This window comes from Triturus cristatus, chromosome 10 (assembly GCF_964204655.1).
Source record: "Triturus cristatus chromosome 10, aTriCri1.1, whole genome shotgun sequence".
NCBI classification, from domain to species: domain Eukaryota; kingdom Metazoa; phylum Chordata; class Amphibia; order Caudata; family Salamandridae; genus Triturus; species Triturus cristatus.
Window position 1 is genome coordinate 121,021,029 of NC_140593.1, and position 25,812 is coordinate 121,046,840.

General features: G+C 49.4%; 1 protein-coding gene across 1 annotated transcript in view; it reads left to right on the forward strand.

Annotated features, from left to right (window-relative positions):
- Nucleotides 1-413: 413 nt before the first annotated feature.
- CMTM7 (CKLF like MARVEL transmembrane domain containing 7) overlaps nt 414-25,812 on the forward strand; it is a 144,424-nt gene continuing 119,025 nt past the window's right edge. The window contains exon 1 of the mRNA XM_085630580.1: nt 414-1,477. Within this exon, the coding sequence (XP_085486706.1) occupies nt 1,361-1,477 (117 nt within the window). The 5' untranslated portion in view covers nt 414-1,360. The remainder of the gene's footprint in view (nt 1,478-25,812) is intronic.

Genomic DNA, 25,812 nt, shown 5'->3' on the forward strand with positions numbered 1-25,812 from the left:
AAACAAAAATAATGTCATGAGCAATGCCAATAGCTCTAACTTTACCAATGCCGAGACCATTGCATTGTAAATGCTTGTTTGCACTAGGAACTGGGTAAAGAAAATTGTTAACTAAAAAAACAGACTCATCTTCTAAACAGAGAGAGCTCGCAGTCACTGAGCAACAGTTTTAGCAGCTCCGCTGAGCGGGTGTGGTCAGTTTAGCCCCATGCTGCAGGGTGTCGGATACTGACTTTGGAATCGAGTGCTTTGAAAAGTGTACTTGTGAGTGAGAACGCGCAAGGCAGGCCCACAGGATCTGCCTTACACTGAATGTAGTGTCTGTTTCAGTCAGGAAGTCGTTCGCCCCCTGGGCCCTCCCTGCTTTGCTGGGCGTGTACGTGTGGGGAAGAGGCAGGGCCGGAGTGCTGAAGGGGCGTCTCATCAGCAACAGCCAGCATCCTGCGGCGGGCAGGACCGTGGTCCTGGCACCGGAGGCCTGCTCCGGGCAGGGGGAGCACTGTACAAGAGAAGAGAAAACTAGGGTAGCGGAAGCATGGAGGAAGTTGGTGTGCAGCGTTGGGCATAAAAAGAAAGAGCGAGCAGGAAACTGGGGCAAAGGAAGGGAGTCCTGGGGTGGGAGGGCAGCAGCAACACGTGCGGGGGATGGTCGTAATAGCAACAGAGGAAGTGTAGAGGGCGGGCCTGGCAACACTGACGGCAGGAAAGAGGAGAAAAGTGCTGCGAAGGAGGTGGGCATGAAAACACGGAGCAGAGGAACGCACGGGGGAGGGGCTTCCAAGAGAGAGGAGGGGTGCATGAGGGATCCTGCCAGGGCAGAGGCTGCCGTGGTAAACGTCCGAGCGGGGGCATCTGATAAAGAAAGGGCACTTTAAGAACCGCGAATAGCATATGGCCGATACACCAAGTCAACTGAAACGTTCCTGTTTTTGGACAAAGCTGAACTTTGAGATGGGCGAGAGCTCACAGATGCTGAATGCAGAGTAACTTCTTTACTAGTGCAGAGAGACCCTGAGGTGTACGGAGTACGAGGGGTTGCACGGCAGTGAAAAAAGGGGGATACACGGTTTAAGTAGATGGGTGGAGTGATGCTATCAGCCGAGTGCTAAGGAAGTGGAGGGCAGCGACGGAGAGCAATAAAAGGGGAAGTGGGCTGCAGTGGGTACCGGCAGAGGAAGAGAGGAACGGCTGAGAGGGCCGGGGCGCGAGGGGCTGGCCGAAGTGTTGCGAGAGGTCGCACAGGGCTTGAGTGAAAGCTCGAGTGAGGGTGCCGGAGGGGTCGGCAGCTGTTGTAGTGAGAGAGGGGCTAGCTGTAGTGACCGGGCCGGGTGCTGCAGCACCGGATACCCCAGGACCAGCCATGAGTGTGCACGTTGTCCGGACCAGCGCCAGCACCGTGACGGTGTCCCAGGACTCGGGCCCCATAGACAGGGGCTACCTCCGGACAGTGCAGGCGATGCTCAAAGTGGTCCAGATGGTAAGTGACCAACCCCCGCGAGACGTTTCGGACATGAGACAGGCCACACTCTGCAGCATCGTAGTATCGTTTTCCGTGGCGAAATATTCAGCCCGGAGGCAACTTTTTAGCGCTTTATTGTTTTACAATTCGCCACGTTATTATTTGCAAACTGTGTAATTCTTTTTGTTGTTTTGCCTGTCAGGCACTTTGGGGGGGCTGTAAACGTACAGAAATGCCAACAGTAGTAGGAAACTGTTTTATAATGGCTGAAAAGCAAAACTACCAGTACGTAAGAGGGATACTGTATTCTCTCAAATGACACGAGGTCACGTGACATCTTGCTCTAAGATGTTCTCCTTACTCGTGAAATCACTTCTGCAGTGGCAGTGTGTTGCGCAAACGGTGTCTTTTTTCGGAATAACTACAGAATACATCTGGAAAAATATGCATTAATCAAGCTTTAATAATGCAGATACAATTAGAGGTTACGTGCAGGCAGGGCTTTAAGTGGGATGAAAAAACTGTGGGGTCTCTCCAAGGGGCGTGGCTAATGTAATTAAGGGCGTGGCTTAAAACACATAACCTAAAAATCTGTGTTTAGCATAATTTGCCGTCCGATTTGTATTTTGCTGTTTGTCATTGCATCAAGATATATGATACAAGTAACATCATACCTGCAACAAGTCAGGGCTATTGGCTTTGTCAATGGTTGTTAGTTGCATAAGATAAATAAGCAGCGACTATGGCTTGTATATAATATTGAAAAAGCTTCCACTTCGAGCCTTGGTGACACCAGGACAGTGTTGCTGCTCCTGAGTTTCAAACAGAGAAGGGAAACCCAGAGCGAAAATTACTCTTTCACGGATTTCCCTTACCCTACAACGCTCACCTGGGATGACGTCATGCCGTAACTTCTCCATTAGTGATAAGTGAGCACGCGGACATCAATACGCCTACTGTCACGGCAATCCGCAAAAAAACAGACCGCCAGGGCACAAAACAGAGCCCAATAGAGACTAGGGCGACCAACCATCCGTAAATTTCACGGACAGTCCGTAATTTCGGCCGTCTGTCCGTTGTCCGTGAGGGATTCTTTAACGGACGCCATTTGTCCGTAATTTTAACCGGGCACCGGTCGCACCACCCTAAAACCGGCACAGCTTCCACCCACCTCCCTTCTTGACTCCGATGCTGCTGAGGTCGGGTGTAACAGACTCCGATGCAGTACCAAAGCTCAGATACCCAGCAGCACTGGAGAGCCACAGCGGGATGGCAACCCTCACACCTTGATGAGCTGTTAAGAGGTACTTGAAGGTGACTGAGAGGGAGGGGCTGCAGCTTCAGGCGCAGGGGCATCTATTCAGATGCAAACAGCCCTGAATGCGGCATGTCTCTGCAATTTAGAGGGGCCTCACACATTCCTTTTCTGCCCAGGGCCCCAAACATCCTAGAACTGGCCCTGATTACACCGAAGCAGCACGTGGTTCTCTTCACAGAGCTTAATTACTGTCACTAAATTGTAAGCAAACCTCGGTTCTGCAAACATGCAGTCTATAATGTAATAAAATAAAGAAATGGCACAATCGCACCCACACTGATTAACAAAGTATGGAGGACAATCAGTTAATTTCATTCTCTTGGAGTATCTCCTTTAAGTACTGTACATCACAGTGGGGGATGGCAAAACTAACATTTTGGAAAGAGAGCCTGTCTTCTCGTTGTCTTGTCCAGGAGGGGGGTGAGGAGCCCTACCCCACCCTGGAAGAGACCAAGATGATACTAGAATACTGCATGCCCACCCCTGTGCCCACCCTGGTGGATCCTATTCCCCCCCTGTGGTGGCCCCTGTCCCCCCTCCCCCCCCCCCCCGTGATGGCTCCTGTCCCCCCTGTGGTGGATCCTGTCTCCTGTCTTTTGGAACTCCCTCCCCTTAGCCCTCAGAGAAAATAATAACCGGCTGGCTTTTAGGAAAGCTTTGAAAACCCACCTGTTTGCAAAAACGTGCTAGTCTCACCCTGCGGCCCGCCACAGTGATCAATTAAAGCGCTGCGAGGCCTCCGGGTAGTCTATGCGCTATATAAATATAATTTTTCATTTCATTCATTTCTCCGCCCTGGGTGGCTTCTGCCCCAGTCCTGGAATGGCTCCTGCAGCAAGGGTGAAGTTCTTGATGGGCCTCTTCTCAAAAAGGCTCAGCTCAAAATTAATATGAAAAGGTGGGCCAGTGAGTAAGTGAAGGAATGGGTGGATGGCTGGATGGATTAGTGTAAGGGTGAAGGGATGAATGAAAGATTGAATAGATGGAGAATGAGAGAAGATAAATGGATGGATTGATGAGTGAGTGGAAGGATGGATGAGAGAAAAGGTAAATAGCTGGATGTATGGGTGGAAGGGTAGCTGGATGGGTAAAAGGGTGGATGGATGAGTGAAAGGATGGATTAGTGAAAGGATGGATGAGTGAAAAGGTGGATGATGAGTAAGTGGATGGATGAGTGAAATGATGGATGGATTGATGAATTGATGCAAGGGTGAATGGATGGACGGATGAGTGAAAGGGTGGATGTAAGGATGGATGAGTGAGTGAAAGGGAGAGTAGATGGACAAAAGGATGAATGGATGAGTGAAGGAGTGAAAGGATAGATGATGAGAGAAAGGATGGATGAGTGATAGGGTCAATGGATGGATTCATGAGTGGATGAGTAGATGGGTGGGTGGATGGAAGGAAGGATGGCTAAGTGAAAGGGTTGATGGAGAGAGAAAGGGAGGATGGATGGATGACTGAAAGGGTGGATGGGTGGAAGGATGAGTGACTGGGTGGATGGAAGAGTAAGTGAAAGGATGGCTGGATGGGTGAAAGGGTAAATGGCTGGATGGATGAGTGAATGGATGGATGGGTAGAAGAGTGGATGGATAAGTGTACAGATGGATAGGGTGAAAGGGTGGATGGAGGGATGAGTGAAAGGCTGGATGAAGGGATGGATGAGTGAAATGATAGATGGAAGGATACATGATGGATAGGTTTGCAAATGGTTGAATATGTGGGCTTACTTATATACTATTGCACGACCTCCTCTGATGTGTCTGTAAAACTTATCTATTGTCCTGAAGTTTTGTCCTGAATTTTGACCTCCTGTCCTGAATTTGTGTCCTGAATTTTGACCCTTTGTCCTGAATTTTTGCACTCACCGTCCTGAATTTGCACCAATGCCAGTTGGTCACCCTAATAGAGACCCGTTTCGCGGCCCCTTTTAAACAAGCATTGGCATAGCCAATAGGTCTCGCCTTTGCACATAAGCAATCTGAAAACTTGGTAGACCTGCATTGTACCTGAATCACAACGCACATCCTCGACGTGTAACTCATACACTGTAACTGGTGTACATGTAGTGTTTTCAGAGCCAAAGGGTATTCAGTTGGTCACAGAGAGAGTGCAAATAGAGTAGAAGACGTGCACAGATAGCTATGTGGTTCTGTCCGCATAGCGATCGCTAATTGCCTGGGCGATCACGTGAAGTCAATTTTCTGTGCTCAGTCATTCTCTCCCCACAGTTTGTCATAATGACAGTTGTAAATCCGCCATTTTGCGCTTCGCTGCGACAGGCGAAGAGGCATGAGCGGAGATGAGAGCGGGTTTAAGGCAGCAGTAGGAACCGAAGCCTTTCTGAGCCCGAAGGCAGCTTATAGTGTGGAGGAGTGAAATGAAGTATCCCTGCTGACAAAATGTGATGCTCTGGAGGCTTTGTGTTTGAATCCTGCAAGGTAGGCTCAACCTTCCATCCTTCCGAGGCGGGTAAATAGAGCACCATAAATTGGGTAATAGAGTTGCAGGTTATTTAAAGAGTTTAAAAAGGCAGGTGTGACATTTAAGGCTATGAAAAAAAAACAGGTTGATAAATTAATATAACCTCCCCAGCTCAACCTCCCTTTTAAGAGCCAGCCTTTCATGTGACTGTTTTTGTCCTGGCTCTATTAGCCCGTTAATAAAAAGTCCTGAGGAGAACTTTACCATCTAATGATATTAATGCACGGCATCTGTACTTAATGGGGCTGTCGGATATATGCATTTATATTAATTAGTCTTTTTTTATTTTATTAATTTCAAAGATGCCCATGGAAAGTCACTCCCTGTGATGTCACTCCCAGTGATGTTAGGTGGATTGCAAATTATAGAGGTGTCATGCACTTTCCCTTTTCTGCTCCTGTGCACTCCCAGCTCGGGGTCATGCTGTTTGTTCTCAATACTGGCTCCGTGCGGACAGCAGCTCTGTGAGAGGGGAAGCAACGGCTGTCAGTATTGTCCATTTCCTTCGAGTCTATGGCGACCTGAGACCGGTGGGGAGATGGCAATCCGCCATTCCTCGCTCTCATTCGGACCTCTAGAGACATGCGTGGGGCAGCGATCAACATCTGTGTGTGGGCATCGAGATGGGGGAGGGGAGAGAACTTTAGGAAGTGGGGGTTCTCTAAACAAGCATCCCGGCACCGACGCTTTACTTTTAATGTTAATAGTAAAGCGCGGGTGCCGCGATTATAGCAAAAGTAAAGAAATGTTTTTTTCTATTTCTTTACTTTTGGTATAATCGCTGCACCCGCGCTTTACTTAAAACATCAAAAGTAAAGCGCGGGTGCCGTGATTATACCACAAGTAAAGAAAACAAGCGCACTGAAAGCTATCGTGTCGCGATCGCTATTGTCAACAACTAGTGGTGCGCGCGCACCACTGAGCAGCGGGGGGGAGCGCGGCAGCGACAGCAAGGTGAACGCGCGCTGCTGCGCGTGCTAGCCACTGTCGGGAAATGGCGTAGCAAAGGCGGGACATGCGCCCGCCTTTGCCCAATCACGTGCCTTTTTTTGTAAAAAAAAAAAAACACGCTAGCGTTGATCACACGCGCAAGCTTGTGGTCAGCTTTCAAAACTCCATACTAAAGGGCTCTCGCTGCGCGAGCAGTGTTGCGCACTGCAACGCAGGCACGAGCCCTAAAAACTGCTGGTGCTCAGACCCGGTGAGACCCGGCCCACTTAAAGCCCTGCATGCAGGGCTTTAAGTGGAATGAAAAAACTGTGAGGCCCCTCAAAGGGGCGTGACATGTAATTTAGGGCGTGACTTAAAAGCACTGAAAATCGATGCTTAGCTTAGTGTGCTGGTATTTTTCTACTTCTGTCATTACATCCACATATATATATAATACAGCAAGTAGCATTCCACTTACAACACACCAGTACTATAGGCTTTGTCAATGGTTGTTAGTTGCTTAACATAACGAGCAACAACCATGGCTTCGTAGTATAGCATATTGAAAATGCTTCAGTTGTGAAATGGTGGGACTGTGAAAGAACTATAACGAGTCTCTTTGAAGTTAAGCCAAAGGCAGTGAAGGGTGGCACTCTGCAGAGGGGAGATTTAATTTTTTTTTATCCCGAGGGCAATGGTAGAAATGGAAAGCCCAATAGAGACCTGTCTCAGCACTGCAAGATTCGGCCCACCTAAAGCCCTGCATGCAGCGCTTTAAATGGGAAAAATAATTGCAGGTACTCCTCCAAATTAACTTAGAGGGCAGGGCAAGGGGGCAGAGCTGGGGGCAGGACATGGTTATATCAAGACACTACTGTAAGTATTCATTTTGCCATTGTATTACCATTGTTGATAGTCTAAAATTTCCTGTACGTGCAAATTCCCTCTGCACTGTGGCCAAGGCATACATAGACAATTAATAACCTGCCTCCTACTATGACCCTCTCAAATGTGTAAGCCGCCCATTGCGTTTAAAGGAATGTGTTATGTTTCAAGTAAGCTTTCTATGCCACAGGATTTCCAGTAGAAATCTACGAGGTTTAGAACTGCGCATAACGATCTTCTCGGTGTGATATTAGGACTACAGTGCCCTTGGCCAAGTGCTGTTTGATCTTGGGCTCGTGATGTGTGATCTTGGACCAGCAGTGCTTGATTCTGTGCCAGCGTTGTTAAGCCAGAGATATATGATCTTGTGTTGAGTAAGATTGAGTCCCCAACAGGCAAGACTGGGCCAGCACTGTACTGGGTTGATTCAATGCTTTGAGACCTTGACTCAGTAATGCATGATTTTTACTGTTCTTTTGATCACCTGTATATGATCTTGGCTAAGCTCTGTGTGATGTTGATCCAGCATCGCCTGATCTTGGGCCATCAACTAGTTGAATTTGGCCAAGGAGTGTCTGCTATTAGTTCAGTACTGTGTGACCTTGACTCACTGTGTGATCTTTGGCCCGTAATATGTGTTCTTGGCTCGGCACCATTTGATCTTAAGCCGTCCTGGCCTGATCGTGAGCCATTGCTGTGATATAGGTCAGCACTGGATGGTCTCTGGTCCAGTCCTGTGGGGTGTTGGCTCAGTCCTGTCTGATCTTGGCTCAGTCATTTTAGATCGGTCATTTTACATATATTACAAATATATTTTTTTCAGAAAGACACATATGTCATCAGTGATGTAATATCTGACGTCATCAGCAGAGGATTGCGGTCGCGTGAGTTATAGTTGCCTGCACTAACTATAACGGGGGAATTTCAATGGTTTTTCACGAGTGAAATGTCCAGCTAACTATAACATGTGTGAAACCTATGGTTTTTTAAGTGAATTTGCAAGGTTTTTTAAAGGCTAATTCCTAACTATAACGTGTGTGAAACCTATGGTTTTTTCAGTGAATTTGTACGGTTTTTTAAATGATAAGTTATGTATTTATTATTTTTTTTTTTAAGGTTTTTCACCGTGCGCGTACCGTACGCGCACGCTACGTGTACTCCGCGATTTTTCGCAAAAAAATTCAAGGAAATTTTGGGGTCATTCTGGGACCCCCTGACAAAGGCTAGGGTGTCAGGAACTGTCCACCCTGCCCCCTTTTCACGTTCTCCACCTTTGTTTTTCACCCCCTCAGACTGCGAGAGACAAAATGGCGGCCGACACTTCCTGGTTTCGACCGATTCGAATGTTTACTAAGATCTAACATCCAATCAGAATCGCGCACGGCAGCGTGCGCGTACGGTAAGTTTTACCGTACGCGCACGGAGCGCGCCTATAGATATATATATGCTTTTAAATGCTATTTTCTCAGGAAATACTGAACAGATTTACACCAGACCTGCAAAAGGCACATCCCTGACCTGAGGACTACCTCTGCCAAATTTCAAGTAATTCTGTTCAGCCGTTCGGGCTGTAGCTTGGACTAAAGGTCCTATGGAAAAATGCATGGGGAAAACGCGTTTTGGGACCCCCCCTTTTTCTCAGCCCCCGCTTGACGAATCCCCCCCGAGACTTTCAGGGAAGGAGCGGAGCGGAGCGCCCCACCTATTTTGAAAATTTCGCGAGGATTCGTCAATCGGCGCCAAAGTTATTCCAAATAGAATGTTGCGGATTTCCTATGGAAACACGATCCTAACTATAACTATCTACTGGCGACCGCCAGTAGATAATATAAAAATATATATATATATATATATATATTACCTACTGGCAGTCGCCAGTAGGTAGTTATCGTTAGGACCCTGTTTCCATAGGAAAACCGCAACATTCTATTTTGAATAACTTTGGCGCCGGTCGACGAATCCTCGCGAAATTTTCAAAACTAATGGGGCGCTCCGCTCCGCTCCTACCCTGAAAGTCTCGGGGGGATTCGTCAAGCGGGGGCTGAGAAAAAAGGGGGGTCCCAAAACGCGTTTTCTCCATGCATTTTTCCATAGGACCTTTAGACACAGCTACAGCCCAAACGGCTGAACAGAGTTACTTGAAATTTGGCAGAGAGGTAGTCTACAGGTCAAGGAAGTGCCTTTTGTAGGTCTGGTGTAAATCTGTTCAGTAGTTCCTGAGAAAATAGCATTTAAACCAATATATATATATCTGTGGCAGCTTACGGTGCGCTTACCGTGCGCTTACGGTAAGCTTACCGTACGTGTACTGTGCCGTGCGCGAGCGCGATTCTGATTGGCTGTTAGATCTTAGTAAACATTCGAATCGGTCGAAACCAGGAAGTGTCGGCCGCCATTTTCTCTCTCGCACTCTGAGGGGGGGAGGAAAAACAAAGTTGGATAAAATGAATAGGGGCAGGCTAGACAGCTCCTAACCACCTAGCCTTGGTTAGGGTGTCCCAAAAGAACCCCCAAGGACAAAAATTCAAATTTTTTTTTCTCGAAAAAACGCCGACTAAAATATCCGCCTATCCCCCCCCCCCCCCCCCCCCCCCCCGTCTGCAAAAGGTGTCCGCAGGGCACCTTTTGTGCATGGCATATCAACGAATGAAACATTTAATAGATAACCTTTCACATCGAAGCGCATAATATGTCCTCCGTGTGTGGACGGTGCGCGAAGCGCATCGTGCGTTCATTGCCCATCAAGCGTAACGTGCACGGCACTAACTGCGTAAAGTGGGCACGTGGTGCGCGAAGCGCACCGCGTGCTCACTGTGCGCACACGGTGCGCGAAGCGCACCGTGCGCGCACGGAACGAACTGCGTGAAGTGGGCGCGCACGCCACGAACGGCGTAAAGTAACTTAGCATTTAAAAAACCGTACAAATTCACTGAAAAAACCATAGGTTTCACACACGTTATAGTTAGGAATTAGCATTTAAAAAACCTTGCAAATTCACTGAAAAAACCATAGGTTTCACACATGCTATAGTTAGCTGGACATTTTACTCGTAAAAAACCATTGAAATTCCCCCGTTATAGTTAGTGCAGGCAACTATAACTCACGCGACCGCAATCCTCTGCTGATGCTAATACTGTATTTAGACACTTATTTGCCCATGTCTTCTTCCATTAAATTTTAGCTATACATATATTGCAAATATTTTTTTTTCATAAAGACACATATGTCATCAGCAGAGGATTGCGGTCGCGTGAGTTATAGTTGCCTGCACTAACTATAACGGGGGAATTTCAATGTTTTTTTACGAGTAAAATGTCCAGCTAACTATAGCATGTGTGAAACCTATGGTTTTTTCAGTGAATATATATATATATATATATATATATATATATATATATATATATATATATACACACATACATACATATACAGTCCCATGTATTTGACGCCAATGTTTCCCTGTGTTTTCCCATTCTTCCTTAATTGAAACGTTGATACATATAACATTTGTAGAATGTTCATGAAATGTCTATATATGAAATAGGATTTTGACTTGGAGGCTAAAAGACAACATAAGTCTTCTAAGATATTAGGATGTTTTGTTTATGATTTTTTTCTTTAATCATTTTTCACATTAATGTTCACATTGTGGATTAAAAACACAATTTTGTTGTTTAATGTGTTGTTAATCATATGTACACAAGTATTTTCTGTATATAGACTTTATAGTCTCTTTCTGTTTCGAATACATAAAGTTTTTTTTAAAAAGTTGGGAAAAGGGGGAGGAGCCTAGCGCGCACCCAAGATGGCCGCGTAGGTGCGAGGCTCCCGAGGACCTCCGCGACCTCCTGCATAAATCCTGACCGAATCCTGTCCTAGATGAGGGGACTGTGTTTGTGAACCCGAACTGAGGTGACGCCCGTTTTCCGTTTTCAATTCGGACTTCGGACACCGGCGGGAGCACCGATTAAGGTTTGCGGCCTTCTCCACACCGGCCCCCCGTACTGGAGTTGTGGGGCGATCCGGCGACAAAGTGAATAACAGCGGCGGGCAAGGCCGGGCGACTCGCGCACCCCGCACTTTTACTTTCGCTTTTGCGCCCTCCCTGCTGCCAGGCGAGGTAGGGTCGCGAAGCGGTGTGCGGCGGTGTGGCCCCGTTGGGGTGCCCTGCCGGCCCGCCGGCTGCGGTCCGTCCTGCGGAGCGGTGGTCGCCCCCCCCCCCCGGAGCCCTTGAACGGGATTGTCTACCCCCTTTTTGAGGACATTGGCTCGATTTGGGGACCGCGACCATGGCCACAAAACAAGATGGCGACCGGGCTAAAGTGAAGTCTACCCGTCGTGGCGCGGCCCATCAATCCAACAACATGGATCGCTACACCCTCCAGAAGGGGTCTCCAGAGGCGCTGCGTAGGTCCCCCACGGGCCCGACTGATGCTCCTGCTCTGCCCACGGACCTGACCCTCCGAGACGTCATGGGCGCCATCGCCGAGATGAAGGCCTCGGTGGACCAGCGCTTCGACACTCTGGAGCAGAAGATCGACTCGGTCCTCGTGGACGTGGGCCTCGTGAGAGCCGATCTGTCAAAAACAAATGACCGGGTCGATTCTTTGGCCCACTCTACCTCGGGCCTCACATCTGACGTGGCGGCCCTCCAACAGGAGGTGCGCAGGCTTGGCCAGGCGAGCGCCCTGATGCATCGTCGACTGGAGGATTCCGAGGGTCGGGCCCGGAGAAACAACGTCCGCATTATCGGGGTGCCGGAAGGACGCGAGGCAGAGGCAGCGGATCTGTTTGTGGAGGACTTGGTCCTCACCCATCTCCAGCCTCGGGGGCTGAGTAAATTCTTTGCAGTGGAACGTGCCCACAGGGTCCCCGGGGGTAGGCCTAAGGCCGGAGCCCCTCCGAGGCCTCTCATCGCCCGGATTTTCAATTTTCGGGACAGGGACGCTATCCTGCAGACTTCCAGGCTACAAGGGCCGGTCAGACTTGATAATATGGATATAAATTTCTATCCTGACTTTACTCCGGCGGTCCAAAAGCAGAGACTGAGCTTTCTCGGTGTCAAACGTCGCCTACGGGACCTGAATCTCAAATATGCAATGCTTTTTCCGGCTAAGCTGAGGGTGGAGGTGGATGGCCGCACGCACTTTTTTGATCGTCCCGAAGCGGCCGGGGACTGGCTGGACACTTTGCCCGGAGATCGGGGCCGGGGGGGTGGGGGGGGAGCGGTTGGTGGGGAGGGCCCGCAGGATCAGGACTGAGGGACTAATGGTAGGCCTTGCTCGGGACTGTGTTATTGTCACCATTGACTGTTAGGGTAAGTTCCCCTCCTGTGGAGGTCGTGTGGGGTCTCTTGGGGGATCTCCCTCCTCCTCTGGGGGACTAGTTAGTTTTCTTTCTATGGGGCGACAGGCACACTGCACTTTGGGGGGGCTGTTTGGGCTCATGCAGGGGTGCAGGGTGGGGGGAGTTCTGTTGGGATGGGTGGGTTGGGGTGGGGTGTGGTTCGTTTCTACCGCAAGGCAAACCCTTCATTGTATTGATGTTTTTGAGATGCTCTCCGGGGGACAAATGATGGCTTCTGTATGTGATGGGGGGTAGGGACCTGACCTTGTTGTCCTGGAACGTTAACGGACTGGGTGATAGGATTAAGCGGGGTGTGGTCCTGCAATATCTGAAACGGATTTCGCCTGATGTGGTCTTTTTGCAGGAGACGCACCTCATTGGTAACACCTTTTGTGCCATGAATCGGCGTGGCTATCGTTTGGTGGCTCACTCGGGCTTCACATCTGGCTCACGAGGGGTGGGCATTATGGTCAAGACCTCGCTCCCGCTAGAAATAGACGAGGTGCGCCATGATGAGAGGGGACGATACACTGTCTTGGTGGGGAGAATGGAGGGCAAAGTAGTCGTCTTTGTCTCAGTGTACGTCCCACCGGGGTTAAAGTCCACCACCTTTGCGGACCTGGGACGCCTCCTGCTTGACCTTCCGGGGGGGCTTCTGGTGGTTGGGGGGGACTTCAATGCGGTGGCCTCTGGGACTATGGATCGTTATCCCCCTAGGGACCTCCCCCGGGCACAAGCGTGGCTGTCTGGCCTTTTGGACACACTGGGATTGGTGGACTGTTGGCGTCTAAAGCATCCCACTCAGCTGCAATACACCTTCCATTCGGGGGCCCATGGTAGCCTTTCGCGGCTTGATCATGTCCTTGTCCCTGCGGCCTATGCCGGGAGAGTGGGGGAGGTGCGCCATTTGGCGCGGGGTATTTCAGATCATTCCCCACTCCTGTTGCACTTTGATGTCTTCCCGAGGGGGGAGGGCAGGGTAGCTCCAATCAATGCCTGGTACCTGCGCGACCCCACTATTCGTGCGGACTTGATTAAATCCTTGCAACGGTATTTTGAGGAGAATGTGGGGTCTGTCTCGTCGGCCATCTCCCTGTGGGAGGCTTTCAAGACAGTGCTTAGAGGGGAGGCCCTCTCCTTTATTTCTCATGCCCGGAGGCGCGCACAGGAGGAGGTGACCCGGGTGGAGGTTGAAATTACTGAACTGGAGGGTGATCTGGGGAGTGGGGTGACTGACGCTGCGCTGCACGTTCTACACCTGAAGCAGGCGGCATATAGGTCCCTCGTCACGGAGGCGGCCAGGGGCCTCAGCAGAGAGCAACAGGGGAGATTGTATGATGTGGGTGATAAGGCTGGCAAGTTGATTGCGTGGTTGGATAAGAAGGAGAGAGCTAGTCGTGTGGTCCCGCTGATTGAGAGAATGGATGGTGTACGTGTTACTGAGCCGGAAGGCATTGTCTCTTGCTTCGCAGATTATTTCCGCGAGGTATATTCCCCGGTTTCTCCCTGCCCGGAGGAGGATTCCCATGCCCTGCTGCGTGACATCGCGCTGCCCTCCCTCTCAATGGAAGACAGGGAGTTGATGGATGCCGCCCCCACCTCGGACGAAATTGCCCTCGCCATCCGCTCGGTCGCTTCTGGCAAGGCCATGGGCCCGAACGGTATTCCTATCGAGTTGTACAAACTGCGACCGGATGTACTTGCACCCCATCTCCGCGCAATGTTCCTGGCGGCCCACTCGCGGGGCTCCCTCCCGCCGGACCAGCGTCTGGCTACCATCGTGGTTATCCACAAGGAGGGGAGACCGCGAGACCGGGTCACATCCTACCGGCCTATCTCGCTCTTGAACGCGGAGCCTAAAATCCTCGCCAAGGTGCTCGCTAACCGGCTGGTCGGCGTGGTGGGCGATTTGGTCCACCAGGACCAGTCCGGCTTTATTCCCCATCGCAACACGGCCCTTAATCTGCGGCGCTTGCACGGGGTGCTCGCGCGTGTTCCGTTCGTGCGGGAGCCGGCCATCTTGGCGTCCTTAGACGCCACCATGGCGTTCGACACGCTCGAATGGCCCTACATCTGGGCGATGCTGGCAAAATTTGGATTTGGCCTGGGATTCATCAGTTGGGTCAAATTGTTGTACTCGGACCCATTGGCACAGGTGGTGGTGAATGGTCGAGTCTCGGCCCCATTCGGGCTGGGACGGGGCACGCGACAGGGTTGTCCCCTGTCGCCGCTCCTTTTTGCACTAGCCTTGGAACCCCTGGCGGAGTGGCTGCGGTGGCATCCTTCTATCCGTGGTCTCCGTTGGACCCCCGAGTATGAGGACCGCGTGTCCCTCTACGCTGACGATATCCTTCTGTACTTAGCCTCCCCGCGCAAGTCACTGATTGTCCTGGTCGATGTTTTGCGCTCCTTCGGCCGTAATTCAGGCCTTGTCATCAACTGGGCTAAATCCTGTGTCTATGTGCTTTCCGGGGAGGCTCCTGTCCTCCCTCGGGGTTGTCCGATCCAGATTGCCTCGCAGGGATTTCGATACCTGGGGGTCTATATTACGCTGGACCCGGTGGCCCGCTACGAGCGAAATTTGCTTCCCCCCCTCCAGCGCTTGAAGGAGGACGTCGCACGCTGGCGGCGCTTGCCGCTCTCGCCGCTTGGCCGGGCGGCATTGTTCAAGATGATGTCATTGCCGCGCTTTCTGTACGCTCTCCAGAACACTATGGACTTGGTCCCGGCGCGCTACTTCCGTGAGGTGGAAAGCTTGCAGCGCCGTCTGTTTTGGGACGGGAGGCCGCGTATAGCTCTGGCAAAATTGACGCTCCCGTGGTACGACGGAGGGATTGCCCTCCCGGATATTAAGCGGTATTACTGGGCCTCCCAGTTAGCTGCAATTAATCACGGTTTCTATGGGCCCGCCCTAAACCCGGCATTTGAAATGGACAAAATGCTCCTGCCCGGTGGCGACTACAATCGAGCGCTCTACACTAGCGTGCCCGATTCCCGCTTGACGGGACCCACGCGTGTCATGGTGCGAGTATGGCACGCGGCTAATGCAGCTATGGGATGGAAGGACCGTTTGACCCGAGCGTCACCGTTGTATGCGTCGGAGAGGCTGGGCTCTTTGTGGACCTCGAAGGGCTTCGAGAGGTGGGACATGATAGGCATCAGTACAGTGGGAGATCTCTGGACGAGGGGAGGATTCAAAACATTCGAGACGCTGCAGGCGGAGTTTCAGCTGCAGGGCAGTGAATACTTTCGCTACCTGCAGGTCTGTCACGCACTGGGTTCCGTCTTCCCAGACGTGGCCTCCATCCCGGAGTCCTCCCCCCTGGAGGATAGAGTGCTAGATGGCCACGTTCCGGACAGTACGATCTCCCTCATTTACAAGAAATTGATAAATGACCGCTCGGGCTTACTGACTGGCCTCCGCGAGGCTTGGGTTGCCGATGGGCTGGAGTTGGACGACGAGGACTGGATTTCCGCGGTGGCCTCTCCGAAGGAGGTGGCCATCTCGGCTCGCCTTCGCTTCGTCCAGCTTAAGATACTCCACCGGGTGTATATGACGGGGCCAAGGCTTCTGCGTATGGGCTATGCCGAAGATGGATTGTGTAAGCGTGGGTGTGGTGCTTTGGCGACTTTTTTGCACATTCTGTGGGAATGTCCGAGGGTGGAGCGATTCTGGCGTGGTGTGCATGAGGTCCTGCGAGCGGTTACACAGGTCGCGCTGTTGCCTGAAGCGAGGAGATGCTTGCTGAATGTGTGGGAACCGACCGATTACTCGGTTCCGCAGACGCGATGGGTGACTCTGGGATATATGATAGCTAAACGTGACATTGCTCAACTGTGGGGATCCCAGAGGCCCCCGGCGGTGTCAGCCTGGAAAGAACACATGGATTGGTGCATGTTCCGAGAAAAGGTGGTGTATGTGGCGCGGGGTAAGCCTGGGGCATGGGTGAAGATATGGGGCCCCTGGAACGCCTACCGCGGGGGTATTTGCGAGCCGCCGTCGTTGCCTCCCACTTCACCAGCTCCATCCCCCTAGTTGACCCCTTCCCTTAGCCCCGGGCACATTGTTCTCCCAGTCCCGGATCTGTTTCCCTTCCCCTCTCTGGATTTCTTTGGATGGTTGGGGTCCCCCACTGGAGGAGCACGTGTCGTCATTTTCGATCGCGGGTTGCCTTGCGGGTGTGGTTTTATGTTGTTGTGTTGTATAAAACGAAACCGTATTGTGGGCTCAGAGTCATGTGGCCTACGTTGTTGATACCTCCTCTTTATCGTCTCTGCAAAGTTAGGTGCCTTATTGTATGTATGTCATTTGCTTCTGTCACTTTAGCGGCCGGCCGGAAGGTTGTAGGCCCATACTTGTATATACTTGAGATTGCAATAAACGGTTTCAACAAAAAAAAAAAGTTGGGAAAAAAAGGTATAAATAAAGTACCAGATCAAATCAATGGAAATAGTTTGGTCTAGCGCTAATTCAAAGACGCCAAAACAATACAGGTCCTGGCATACTTCCCCTTTATATATGGCCCAGCCAGAACCTGGTCCATTGGGCATAACTCCCCTCGTTACCGATTCTTCCCCGTAGAAGCACAGCCTGTGAAAAGACAAGGCTGAGCTTACGGAGAGCAGCACTCTGTTCCCAATGGCAAAACTCAAGCTGTAGGTGGTAGGCTGTGCGCTTCAAATTATATTTGAAAGTTCTCATAATTTTCCCTTCATTCTGATGAAAGTCAACTGGAAAAGAAAATTATTGAAATCTGTGTTGTCTCTCAAACTATTCCCAAGTATTCCCTCTGTTACCATGGATAAAATTGACTGTTGTTGTGAGGTGTCACGGTCCTTCCACCTATCGTTACTACCATGGAGGGAGTTGCAGGGGCAGTTCCTACAGAACAGACTCCGGGGAGAGGAGTTGGCCTAACGGCTAGTTCGCTTGACCTCGGACCTGGGGAACTGGGTTCGAGTCTTGGTAATGACGCTGAACATCCTGTGATTCTGGGCAAATCACTTAATCTCCCCGTGCCTAAGAAAGAATGAATGTGTGTCCTAATGTAACGTAACTGGTGCTATGTAAAGCGCTCTGATTGGATTCGGGTCAAGTTCGCGCTATATAAAACTCTGCAAAAAAAAACACACACACTCCCACGTAACTGTTTTGCCAAATTTGTTATTTTCACTAGCTAATACCTTTACACAAGGTAATATCTGTACAGTTCTGGGCACCACCCCCATCTGCACCACAGGTTTCAAGCGGTCCTCGTTTGACGGGCTCCATCCTCGTGATCTATACACACTGGGCAGATTCATGCCGTTCGCTGAGTGTATGAGGACGGAGCACAGCAGACCGGGCCAAAGGATCCTCGGGATCAATCTGATAGAGGAAGAGCTGTGCTCATTGGTCATCCCTGTGGGCAGTGTTGGGCCTGCACACTGTTGTAGGCCGCATTTGTGACCCAGGACTTTAGGATGTTGGGCGTTGGTGAGATGGTTGGTGAAGTTGGGCCACTGATATACTTTGAACGAGTGCTGTTCCATAGTGGGGCTCTGCTTTGCATTACTAGGCCTGCGCCTTGTGATACCGCCACAACGTTGTGTGACCTTGGCCTAACTCTGTGTATTTAGATGGACTGCGCCAACACGGTGTATTGAGATTGATGGTTTAATACACCAACATTATGTACAGGGAATTGTTTTTACACCCCATTAAATGCTGAGAAGTGCCACTTTGATTACGTGTACAACTCTGGTCTGTTTGAAGAGTCTTTGTTCTTTTATGGTTAATTCCAAATGGAGAGATTTTATAATTACTGTTTGTGCACATTTCCTATCCAATGACATTCTGTAGACAATATATCTATATCTATATTCACTTAAAAAACCATAGGTTTCACACATGTTATAGTTAGCTGTACATTTCACTCGTAAAAAACCAATGAAATTCCACGTTATAGTTAGATCAGGTAACTATAACTTGCGCGCCCACAATAAACTGCTGATGACGTCACATATTACATCACTCATGACATGGTCAGTGACATCACTCTTCACATCAATGATGACATCTGAAATGACACATTGTGGATTGCGGTCGCGCAAGTTATAGTTACCTGATCTAACTATAACGTGGAATTTCATTGGTTTTTTACTAGTGAAATGTACAGCTAACTATAACATGTGTGAAACCTATGGTTTTTTAAGTGAATTTGCAAGGTTTTTTAAATGCTAATTCCTAAATATAACGTGTGTGAAACCTATGGTTTTTTCAGTGAATTTGTACGGTTTTTTAAATGCTAAGTTATGTATTTATTTTTTATTTTTTTTCTGGTTTTTCACCGTGCGCACACCCTGCGCGCACGGTGCGCTTCGCGCACCGAGCGCCCACGTTGCGCAGTTCATACCGTGCACGCCTCGCCTTTTTTTTACACAGTAACAATTTTTTTTTCTCCCTTGCGGGTCCTTCAATTTATTTAATAAATGTGATTATTTCTTTTTATTTATTTTTTTTATTTTTTGCCGTGCGCGTACGGTAAGCTTACCGTACGCGCACTCCACGATTTTTTTTTTTAAATTATTAAATGTATTTTTCGTACTTTTTGGTCCTTTGTGGACCCCCTGACAAACGCTAGGGGGTCTGCAACTCTCTTCGTTGCCCCCTTTTCACGTTATCCACCTTTGTTTTTCAGTGCGAGAGACAGAAAATGGCGGCCGACACTTTCTGATTTCGACCGATTCAAATGTTTACAGTCATGTAACCACCAATCAGAATTGAGCTCGCGCACGGCACCGTACGCGTACGGTAAGCTTACCGTAAGCGCACGGAGCGCGCTTACAGATATATATATTGATTTAAATGCTATTTTCTCAGGACCTACTGAACAGATTTACACCAGACCTGCAAAAGGCACATCTCTGACCTGAGGACTACCTCTCTGCCTAATTTCAAGTAATTCTGTTCAGCCGTTCGGGCTGTAGCTCGGACTAAAGGTCCTACGGGAAAATGCATGGGGAAAACGCGTTTTGGGACCCCCCTTTTTTCTCAGCCCCCGCTTGACGAATTCCCCCGAGACTTTCAGGGTAGGAGCGGAGCGGAGTGCCCCACCTATTTTGAAAATTTCGCGAGGATTCGTCAACCGGCGCCAAAGTTATTCCAAATAGAATGTTGCGGATTTCCTATGGAAACACGGTCCTAACTATAACTATCTACTGGCGACCGCCAGTAGATAATATATATATATACACATGGATTATTTCAGGCTGTCATTGTAAACCAAGCATAGATAGTGTGATAAAATAAGTTTATTTTTGCACCAGGTGTAGACTCGTATGTATCCTCATGACAGAAAAGCATTCAAGTTGGACAGATGCACTGATTGTATCAGTGATTGTTATGAACTTACAACATGACTGAAAATGCATCTCTGTTGAATTTGAAAGCCCCCTGCTGGGGGGGACCAAGCTGTTCCAAGAGGATGTATCTACACACTGTGAATAGTGTGAAAGGATGTCTTACAGGGCCCAACCCTTTACAGGGTGACATGGAGAATGGTTTAACTTTCGATATGCTAAAGAGGGGTGTGAACACCTGCTGGGAAGAGGCCCCAACCCAGAAGACAAAAAGCCTCTTAACCCTCGGTGTAGCCACGCCCTCCCAGCAATAGTACTATTGAGTTAATGATCAGTCACCTCCGGGCATCTAGTGAAAAACTTCAGAATAGCAAAAAGAATGACTTACAGTAATTTCAGCCCATACCAAAACACATGATAAATGTATTAACATAAACTGGTTGCCGGGTCTGGTGGCTCACTGGACTAATGCATCCACTGCAGGGGCCTGTGTTTGACCGGTGACAGGTTCAAATCCCAGTGGGTCAACTCAGACGTTCATCCATTTGAGGTCGATAAAATGAGTACCATTGAGTTGGGTAACAATAAACATCTGTTATTCAGCACCAAGATGCCCCGTTGCTGGGATGAGCGTGCGCTTTACAAATACACGTTATGTTATGTTAGCTCCTTACAAAAAATGAAATGAAGGCCAATGTTATGCTTTAATTTCTGTATTTTGTGATATTTGGAGCTTCAGTTCCTATTTGTTTGTATTAGGCACAACGTTCATACATTATCTTGCCCATGAGCGCACACGTACTCGCAGGCGCAAGAACAAGCAGACATGTGCACACAAAGCATTCCTCACTTTTTCTTTAAAATACCTTCAGAGAATGTCCCAAAGCTCTGTGTCGTTTTCCGCTCTCACACAAAAGGCTCACAGCAGAATTAAAAATGTTTTTAATTCTTACCTCCGACAGCTTTCTTCTTTCCGACTTGGAGCCGACCGCCTGGACTTCCAGTTGGTGCACAACGTCACACCTGTGATTTACAGTGCAGGGCCTGATTGGACCCTGTTATGTCACTCACAGCGTGATCCTGAGCTCGCCAGCACCTAAGCACACTAACATAATGTAAATGAGCCGCTCCTGAATAATTTAGCAGTGACCCGCCACTGGACTACAGCGGCACTTTGGCTGTCAGTGGCGTTCAGCAGTGGCGTAGCGAGACCTTTGGCCGCCCGTTGCGGTCCCTGAGTTTGCCGCCCCGGCTGCAGGTAAGAGAGGGGCGGGACTGGCGATTCCTGCGTTTGCCGCCCCACTACGGCGCAGCAAGGGGAGGAGGCTGCCCCCCCAAAACTCATGCGGACCGCCACCGCTTGCTATGCTCCTGCCGTTCAGACAGCTTCCACTCTTACAGCCTCATCCTCAGCAGCCTGTACCACTGCGCCTATCAGTCATGAGTACCAGTGCTGGTAATCAGGAGGCTAAAACATAACAAGCATTGGCATAGCCAATAGGTCTCGTCTTTGGGACCTTATAAGTTTTTAGCCATGCAACAGTTGCATAACTAAATACTTATAAGGACCCAAAAGCGAGACCTATTGGCTATGCAAAGCGGCCGTGCGGCCGAGAAAGTGATCGCGGTAAAGCGCGGCGCGCGCGCCCGCGCACATGCACTGTAGCTCCAGGCTGGCCTGGTAGCATTTTTTGGAGCCCTCTCAAGTCTCGCCAGACCAGCGCATGCGCTGGGTCAGGCGAGACCCAAAAAGAGCCGGTACTCCATAACTGTGTGTACCGGCCATTTAAAGCACTGGTTGCGTTTAAGAAAGAGAGAGGGTTCACAAGGAGAAATAGTGACACAACTTTGGAGAAAAGCATTGGTTCGATAGGAAAGGTAGTTTCCTGGGCTCAGGGCCCGCTGCTAGCGTCTGTCGAGGGTTCAAGTCGCCTCATTGGAGGAGCAAGATGGTTAAGCTATCATTGCATTTTAGCTCACATCACTTTGAATTCTGGTTCTTGCAGTGCTGCATTTATTACCAGGCCAAACAAGCTACAAACACTATTTTGTACCATGATAAATACTTAACAAGCATTGACAAAGCCAGTAGGTTTCACCTATGTGAAATCTATTGGCTGTCGATCTTTTTTTTTTTTTTTTTTTTTTTTCCACATGTTGCACAGCATTTGAGCCGCTGTGCAACGTGGCTTAAAGTAAAAAAAAAAAAAACAATGATGGCACGACCAACATTGACCAGCTCATAGTGTTTTCTTAACCTTCAAACCATGGTGCACATTAGCCGGTGCTACTGTGCAACATACAAAAAAACACAGCAAGGGTTTATTTGGGGTGGGGGCCAGCACAGACACCAGGAAAAGGGCAGGGGTGTTGAAAATGGGTGGGGTGGGTAGTTTCTTTTGGAGCGGGAGGAGGACCAAGATGAACGAGAGGATTACAGAACATGCACTTTCTGATGCATGCTAGTTAAAAAAAAAATAATAATAATTGACAAAGCCAATGGGTTTCGCCTATGTCAGAGCTATTGGCTTTGCCAGTGGCTGCGGTTCAGCATGGCTAAAAGTTAGTGGCATGGCATTTAGGAGAGTGGAGTAGAGTGGCATGGAGAAGAATGACTTGGAATGGAGAATAATGGCGTAGGCTGGAGAGGAGTGGCTTGGAGTAGAGTGGCACTTTTCTGACACAATTGTTAAATTTTGTCGAAACAATGTGTGGTCATTGCTGAATATCTGCCGCCAGTGTCGCGTTGTGAATTCCTCATTAGGGTAACATTCCCCGAATGGACATTATTTCAGCAATAAACACTATAGCAGCAATACATTGTATTGACAGTGATATTAGCACCCACTTCACAAGACCCAACATCTCCGGAGTGCATGGACCCGCTTTGAGACGGCTGGCCTCTTTTCTCTCCAACAAGATCCAGCAAGTCAGGCTCCCACCCTACACTTCTGAACCCAAAAACCTAATCTGTGGAGTCCCTCAAGGATCATTGCTGAGCCCTCCCCTCTTCAACGTCTACGCAGCACCCCTCACCAACGTCATAAGGTCCCACAGAATCCATGTCATCTCCTACACAGACGACACCCAGCTTATCCTCTCCCTGACTGACAACAACCACACCAGCAGGACCAACTTCACCACCTGCATGTCAAATGTAGCAAACTGGATGAAACCGAACTGCCTAAAACTCGACACAGATAAAACAGAAGTTCTGATCTTCGGGGACAAGAGCTCTCCATGGGATTCCTCCTGGTGGCCATCAGACCAGGGGCGCACCCCCAATGACCATGCCAAAGTCCTCAGCATCATCTTGGACGATAGACTCACGATGGCCAAGCAAGTGAACGCCATCACCTCTTCCTGCTTCTTCAATCCACGTATGCTCTGGAAAATATTCCAGTGGCTCTCCACTGACAGCAGATGCACAGTAACCTAGGCCCTGATCACCAGCTGACTAGACTATGGCAACGCTCTCTACGCAAGCATTCCAAATCCCCTCTTACACACTCAAGAGCGCCCACAATGCCAACGCCAGACTTTCCTCAACATCCCCTGCAGCGCACACATCAATTCCCACCTCAGATAACTACACTAGCGACCAATCCAGAAGCGATGCCAAATCAAACGGCTTACCCACGCATACACATCCCTACACAATGTTGAATCTGCCTACCTCAACCACCGCATCAACTTCCACAAACCCACCAGGTGACTTTGCTTAACGAAACGCCACCTCACCCTAATACGCTGTTTCCGTAGGAGCAAATCAGGAGGACGCTCCTTCTACATTGCTGCCAAATCTTAGAGCAACCTTCCACACCACATTAGGACTTCCCATCCCTACTAGAGTTCTGGAAGAAACTGAAGACCTGGCTATTCAACTAGAAGCCTGATCGGCCTACTGATCTACTCCAGTGCCTGGATACCCCTCCGTTGATAAGTGCGCTATAGAAATCATGCTGCAGTTCAAAAATATGTTGCATTTTCTTTCCAGCATATGTTATGTTTTCAAAACGTTAGGTACTGTGCTACTGGGAAACGGCTCCCAAAGCAGCATGCATGCAGAAAGAGAGCAGATGCATGTGGCATAGTGGCCAGAGCTGCTGACTTTGAAACTGGGGACTCTCCCTGTGCTTACAAAAATGAATGTGTAATGTAACTGGTGCTCATATAAAGCGCTTCGATACCTTTGGGTCGAGATTGCGGTATGTTAAACAGCAAACATTTAAAAAAAAAAATCCTTGAGTGCCATCTAACACACGCGCGAGCAAGTGCAGCAACGTGCCACAAAATGTTCAAGTAACTAGCATATTTAGCCAGGGGGTAAGAGCGGGATCGCGCTGCCAGTCTCAGCCTGTTTCGGACGGCGTGGTAGGAATGTTTTTATTACAAATGTCTCAATGGTGCCCGCTGGGCAGTAGAACACACACCGGAGAAGCCACCTCCCTCTAGTTTCTTCTCCCAGAGGTGGCCACACAGCACTCGCATTGTTAGACACTTGTCGCCCTCCATCCACTTTGGCATCCATTCAGTCTGCCATCCACTATACCATCCATTCATCCATCTTTCAATCAATCAGTCAGGGAATTTCAAGTGCGCTACTCACCCGTGAGGGTCTCAAGGCATGGGGGTGGGGGGGAGAGAGCAGCTCCGGTTAGTTGAAGAGCCAGGTCTTGAGGGTCTTCCTGAAGATGTGCAGGGTTCTGGCCCGTCTGATGTCAATTGGGAGCTCGTTCCAGGTCTTGGCTGCCATGTAGCAGAAGGTTCTCCCACCCGTTCTTGCTCTGCAGATGCACGGGGGTTCGGCGAGGTCAGCGGATCAGAGGTTCCTCTTGGGTACGTGGAAGGAGATTCTATCGTTGAGATATTGGGGTCCCTTTCATCCATCCCTCTACTCTGCCATCTTTTTACCTAATCCTCCATCTATCCATCCAGCTACTCTGCATTCTTTCACCTGTCTATCCACCTATCCCTCCTTTCCTTTATTCCATTATTTAACCTGCACATCCACCTATCAATTCCCTCACTCATCCATCTATTGCTTTACTCTGCCATCCTTTCACCTGTTCATCCATCCCTTTACTCTCCCATTCTTTCACGTGTCCATCCATCTATATATCCATCCCTTTACTCTATCATCCATTCATCTGTCCATCGCCATACCCATTCACTCACTAATCCATCCCTTTAATCTGCCATCCTTTTACCTTTCCATCCACCCATCCAGTCATCCTTTCACCCACTAATCCTTTTCACTCCTCCACCTACGCATGCATCCATCCTTCCATTCGCCCTTCCTTCCATTGAATATTCATTCCTTCTTACCATTTTCTCTTTACCCATATTTCCTTCTTCCTTCCTTTCTCCTGCTTGCTCTGTAGCTTATGTCTGCGAGTTGCAGAGGCCCAGAAAGAACCCCACTCCTACTGTCGGTGCTAAAGCGGGAGTTCATGACACCCTCGCTTAGCAGTGACAGACAATAAAAAAAATGAATTAAAAAGCCATCCACTCTATAGAGGGTGGGCAGTCAGTTGGCTTACCTCCGCTGACCCCTTCTCCATCGGGCTGTCAGAGGAAGTTTTCTACCGACTGAGTACATTTTACTCCTGCGTAAAACTTGTGGTTCGTCTGGCTTGAAATCGGGTGGGCGGATTTTGAGTTTGGCAGACAGGGTACTCCGTCGCCTTACAATGGATTGCTTGTCCACCGAACTCTAACATCTAATGCAAATCAGTACTGACCCCGCTCCTCATGGGAACAGTCCATCCCGATCCTTGGTCACCTCACACATTCACCCTGCGGCCCCCTGCTGCTTTAGTTGGGAAATTTGAGATTTGCATGCCCTGAATCTCACTGGCAAAGTTACGCCCCCTGAGCGGATGCACACACCTGCAGTGCCGCCGGGGCACTTTATGTAATATGGCCCCAGGTGTGACTGTTTTGTCTTGACCAGGATCCACCCACCTTCTGGATGAAAGCTGCTCAACCCATTTACAAGCCATCTGCAGGAAACTGACCATCAGCCAAGGCCAGGGGGATAGACCAT